Below are 6,551 nucleotides of genomic sequence, written 5' to 3' on the forward strand. Positions count from 1 at the left end.
GTATTATTAATTTATTGGACACATAATTTGATTGAACTCGAACTATGTAGTCATCAAGTACTGAATTAAAATCATTAAAATAGAGAATTCTTCAAATATGAACTTATCAAAATTTTAGATAGAATTTTTATATATTAAAACACAACAACAAAACTAAGATGAAAAGCAAGCACCTTGTGCTTAGATGACATGTAGTGATCTTTCTCATGTGGAAGGTCATGAGATCGAACGCCTTAACAGAGACGTATATTTAAACAGATACTACAATGTAATAGAGTCAGTAGCATTCAAAAAAGTAAGATGAAAAGAAACATAGTAGCCATTTTAATTTCCATGATCATTAACTAATCCTTGAAAATTCATGTTTCAAAGTTGTGGGAATTACATTTTACAAAACCATCATCTCAACATCCTTGTTCGAAACTTGTACAAAATGATCACTCCAACATTTCCTTATCACCATTCCCTTGAAACATGGAATTTTCAATGTGATTTCAACAACATAAATAAACCCAAAAATAGAGAAATTAAAATTTCCAATGAGAAATGAGAGGAAAAAAAAAAAAAAAAAACTTTTTTCACAATAATCATTTATGAATTATTGGCTAGACCAAATTCACACTAATAATTTAACAATCATTTATCCTCGAAATGTTGAATTTGTGGTAACCAATAATTAATTGTGTACTCAAGTGTGACGTCCCATTGTATTATTACCACTATCTTCATTACCATCATCACTGCCCACTAAATCATTGAGCTAAATCTGTGCGGGTTCATGATTGATACCCTCGGTGATGGATGCGAGTTTTTGAAGGTTGAGCTTAATGACGGTGTCTGCGAAAAGCTTGGTGTCCTCCTCCGTGTTCCCCTCCGGCATGTCCACCACATAGGACTCCAGCACGGCGGTGCAGCTCCGGCCGCCGTCGCCGTCGCGGCGGCGGAGGCCGTGGACGGAGGTGACGGAGCGGTAGTTCCTGAGGCGGTGCTCGCCGCCAATGATGCTGAAGCCCGTGACGCGGCGGGCGTCGTCGAGGATGTCGAGGCGCTCGGTGCTGGTGGCCGCCGGCAGGCCGGAGATGACGTTGACGTAGCGCGTGTCCCCCACCGCCATCCGGAACCCCTCGCACACGGTGCAGCTCTTGATGAAGTGCTTGTAGGTGTGCGGCTTGTCGAACTGGCGCACCACGGACCACACCGTGTCCGGCGGCGCGTGGATTCGCTGCGCCAGCAGGGAGGAGCATTGGCCCGAGTTGACTCGGTAGGTGTGGAACTCAATCGCCCACGGCCTCAGCTCCTCGAACTCGTCCGGATTCAATCCGGGCGGAACCGTCAAGTGATGGGTCGACTCCGACCCGACTTCTTCCGCATCTTCTCCTCGCTGCAAATCACTGTTCATCGAGCTCTCAGCTTTCTCCATTAAAGAGAGAGAAAGAGAGAATCAAAAACTGTTAAGAGAGAGAAAGCGAGAGGGGATTTGAGGAGGAGGAAAGGAGAGGTTTTTATTTTAGTTCTAAATGATGGGGAGAGTTTGAGGAGGACGGAGGGCATAAATGGAAATTTAACAAAATACTACTCGTATATTTTATTTTTTAAAAAATTGTAATGTCAATCGCTACAATTATATATAATTACCCATTATACTAGCATACTATAGATAATAATAATTTATCTAGTATGATTAATACTCCGTAATATTTTTTTTTTAAATACTCATAATTCTTTACAAGTTAATATATTTTTTTGATGCTATTGGCGCTATTATAATGTAGTATCTGTTCATATATGAAGCTCAAACTCACAACCTTTCAAATAGAAGTCCAATCCGAGTACCATTAAACCACATAGTCCTGGTCCAAGTTAATATATATTCTATATTTTTTTAAAAAAAAAAATTCAATCCAAATAATCGACACTCTACCCCTCCATCACCGAAGTTCTATCATGTAATCACCCATTTAGAATAAAAATAATTTTTAATAATACTTTATATAATCATGTATTATATTGGATATTATTTGAAATGATCAAATAATATGCCGTATAATAAAAGTTTTTTTTATAAAATTGTACGTAAAAATCCAATAATATTTTATAAATTACTAATAATATTAAAGATAATGATGCGTGTTATAAGACATGCTATATATACAAATTAAAATTATTTATAAGAAATAATAATTTGCTTACATAAGATTTGTTTTATGTAATAAATTCATTTTTAAATGATAAAATTGTAACTAAATTTTAATATAATATTATTATATAAAATTATTTATCAGATTTACTATTTAATGAAAAAGTACCACTTATTTATCTGTTTATTTTCTTTGAACATTTGTATTTTAATTTTTAAATCTTTTGAATTTAATTTTTAAATACATTAATACTCAATTAAGCAATAAATTAATGAAATTATGAATAATTAAAAATAGACAAAAAATGAAAATTTGGATGAACATTATAATATAATCATTGATTTGCGCACTTATCACATAATTGACTATGTTTTTTTAAAATGAATTATTGTAGTAGTGGAAAGAATATTAAAATTGCAATTCGTATAGGAGTGGGATGACAGGTGGGTGATGGGCGCATTGGTTAAGCCAATGGTTGACTGACACGTTAGCCTAATTCTTGAAGCCAAAGCATGTTGTTTTGTTTCTTTTATTCCTTTGTTTAATTATTATTTTTGTATGATTTTAAATATTTAGTTAGAAGAATTTAAAATATATAAAGTTCAATTTCCCTCATGGTTAGATCAGATCAGATCACATTGTTTCAAAGTGAGCTCTAATAATGACAAATTTCTCACATTTCACTACACTGCATTTGGACATAGAAAGTGATAACTTAAATAAATTGACCTGTCATTTATAAAAAATATATAAAAAAAAATTCAATATTATACAACACAATTACGAACGGTCTCTTTGTGTTTGCTAAGTTATATAATTTATGAGCCAAACAATAACTATTATATTGTAGGTGGATTTAAGTTGCGATTAGTAGAGAAATTGTAGCACTAAAAAGAGTGATAGTTAAATTATTTGGCAATGCTATAATTGGATTGGCTAACTGCTCTAATTGCTTCAAACATTAAATTTTTTAACCAGAATTAAAAAGTGTCTTAGAAGGAATAGATTATTCCAAACATCCAACCACAATTATTCCAATTTTACTAACATCACATGGGGATGTAACTTAAAAAAGCTGAACTCAAATAGTCAAAATTTATAATTCGACTTCATTCAAAATCTTGAAGCTCATGCTCAATTGGACTAGAGTTCTACTTGAATAGGTTCAATAATTTTTTTTTCTATTTTTATATAACAAATTGTAATATGTATTTTACAATTAAATATCATAATAATTTTCAATATTACATCCTCATCATAGTCGTTTTTATAATATATAATTGTGTTAGCTAAATTTGTACAATAATATATATTTATATTATAAATCATTTTTTTTAAAAAAAAAATCTTATTAAACACACAAACTACTCAAGTTAAGTATTAAGATATTCAAATTTGACTTGATTCATTGCTCGAATCATTTGAGTTTGAGCAAATCTCGACAATAATCAAATCAAATTTAAAACTTTATCAAATTAAATTTGAGTAATTTGACTCGCTTATACTCCTACAAACCGCACCATCAATAGGAAAGTTTGATGGACATTCTTTTTCCCCAAAAGATTGAATTTTCAATCTCGGCCCATCAGAGCATTTGGGAGGATGTAAATTACGGTGACTTAATGGCTCAGCAGACATGGCCAAATGCCGGTGTGCACAAAGGATCTGCCCAGTTTGGACATAATCCCCACACTGTCGCTGCCGAGATTCAAACCTTGTCTCTTCTTTCAAATATTGACTACTAAATCAGTAAGCTAAACCGGTGCAGACATTTTTTATGGACACTCCACTTGTCAAACATCTCACTTTCTCTATTGCCCTTTGTCCAAGTTACCTTTGAAAGGCATTTATTATTTGCGCAGTTTAATGGAAATGTTTTTTATTACGAATATAGCCTGTTTATTTAGGTCTGGTTTGTCTATATTTGGTAATATATACGGTAATGGAGTTTCCAACCAACAACCTTAAACTTGAAACAAAAAGGAAACAACCTTTCTTTAGGTTTAAGGGTCAGTTTGGTTTTATATATGCTTTTGTTTTCAATCACACAGAAATAAAACTAAAAAAAGAAAATCATTAGTGTGCTTTTTTGTTTCATTAATATTCTAAATTGGGCTTAAGGGAGGATCTACTATACAGGTCGGTAGAGAGAGGGGATTTCAGAAGGTTAATGTCGAATTTGACTCGGAAGCTGTTGTTATGGTTATGAATGACAATCCACAGCAGGGAGATAATATTTCTTCTATTATATCATGGACTGTAAATTTCTTGTCAAAAGTTTTGATTGTGTGAGGTTCTATCATGTGTTGAGAGAAGGGAACACGTGCATGCGCTAACTACTTGGCTAATTTGGGACAAATAAATTAACTCTTGAAGGATGATGATCTTAGAAGAATTAGATAAATGACGCTGATGCGGTGTCGATCTCACCCAAAAATATCGAATCTAAAAATATTTTTTAAAAAAATATTTTAAAAATGTTTTTAAAATATGAATTTCTTAATACGAAACGTATTTTTATTTTTGAGGAATAAAACTTAATTCATTGAATCAATTGATAAACAATCAACAAGATAAGGGGACGGGATGTCAACCCATTTCTCGCAACCTGCACAGAAACAGCTTCCCGGACGACAAGATGGGCAGCACGATTCGCAAATCGCTTTACAAAGTGGATTAGTAACCAACCTCCAGGCTTGTTTCCCCAAGAAAGCCATGTTGACCTCCCTTAGCTTCCTAAACCCCATGCCCCCGTACTTCTTCGGTGCACATAACCCTTCCCATGATTTCCATCTAATCCCCTTTCCTCGTCCTGCAGTACTCGTCCACCAATATTCATTCATTATGATCTCGATTTCCTTGGAGAGACCAATCGGTAGAAGGAAAACCATCATAGCATATGATGGAAACGATATTTTTATTTATCTGTGATTGCAAGAATATAATATCTCACTTCATTGGAAGGCAAATAGATGATTCATATTACAAAATGGCTCAATCAATCTAGTTGCAAGAGAATCACTATTGTCGGTAAAATTAAAATAACCCTTGAAATATTATTTTACGACTATACCACCATTATCTACCATATAACCATAAATATATAAATATATATAATCTCTTCTACTATTCTACCATTAAAACTTCTATAATTCTTTGTTATATATATATATATATATATATATATATATATATATATATATATATATATATATATATATATAGAGAGAGAGAGAGAGAGAGGAAACCGTTCATGTGAGAACGCGTCGCCCAGGAGAGAAATTAGAACTACTCACAGTTGTCCATGTATCTAAATCTAACGGATCAAAAACACTGATTTTAAAAAAAAAAAAAAAAAAAAGTGGTGGCATTTCGTAAATTATTGAACATCGAAGTACAAGTAACAATTTCATATAGTGCACCTAAGTGCAAGTAAAATGTGTTACAAGTACAAGTAAAATGTACACTGAGCATCAATATTAAGTGCACCTAAACGTTATCATTAGTTGCACCAAACATTATCATTAAGTGCACATATGTGAAAGAATTTATCATTAGGTGCACGAATGTTACCAAGGTAAATTACTTGCACTTGTAAGTGAAAATAGTTGCACTTGAAAGTAATTTTACTTGCACGTTTTACTTGCACTTTTTATTTGCAAACTTGTATCAATTACTTGTACTTGTAAAACATTTTACTTGCACCAAAGTTTGAGTTATTTACAAATATGTCACCGTGTCATTTTTTTAAAATTACATCTGATTCGTTGATCTGGACACGTGAACAGTTGTAAATGGTTCATATTTCTCTCTTGGGCGCTGTTCGCATTAGAGTGTGCCATATATATATATATATATATATATATATATATATATATATATATATATATATATATATATATATATATATATATATATAGGGAGAGGATCAAGTGAGGACATAACCTTAGGTGAGGACGTGAGGACTAATCTAGACCATTAAATCAGAATAAAGCATGGATGAGATTAAAATGAACAAATCATATGGATTAAGGAAACAAATCCCTTTAAAATATTAAAAAATATAAATTTATGGGTAAATTAGTCTTATTAGAATTTGTGCATTCCTATACAAACTGTTGTGCATTCCCATACAAACTGTTGTGCATCGATAAGTCTATAGTTGTGCATTCAAACACCACCTAAAAATCCTACAGTGGAGATCTCAATGTCCTACGATGCACAGAACTATGTGCACTAATGCACAACTCACTAGCCAACGGTGCATAACTTACAACACTAAGTTGCACAACCAGCACACACGAATGCACAATCGTACAATCCAGCCATTTGTACATATACACGACCATCCAAATATAGGCAATATTATATTCAAATGAACGAGCAAAAAATATTAAAAATACCAATTACATT

The 6,551-nt window shown here is 32.8% G+C and overlaps 1 protein-coding gene across 1 annotated transcript; it reads right to left on the reverse strand.

The window, feature by feature from the left end:
• Positions 1-316: 316 nt before the first annotated feature.
• LOC109158467 (abscisic acid receptor PYR1-like) lies at positions 317-1,496 on the reverse strand. Its single transcript, XM_019306372.1, has one exon. The coding sequence runs from the start codon at positions 1,418-1,420 to the stop codon at positions 761-763; it is 660 nt and encodes a 219-aa protein (XP_019161917.1). The 5' UTR covers positions 1,421-1,496; the 3' UTR covers positions 317-760.
• Between the last annotated feature and the right edge of the window lie 5,055 nt (positions 1,497-6,551).

Source organism: Ipomoea nil, unplaced genomic scaffold, assembly GCF_001879475.1.
Source record: "Ipomoea nil cultivar Tokyo-kokei standard unplaced genomic scaffold, Asagao_1.1 scaffold2818, whole genome shotgun sequence".
Taxonomy (NCBI): Eukaryota; Viridiplantae; Streptophyta; class Magnoliopsida; order Solanales; family Convolvulaceae; genus Ipomoea; species Ipomoea nil.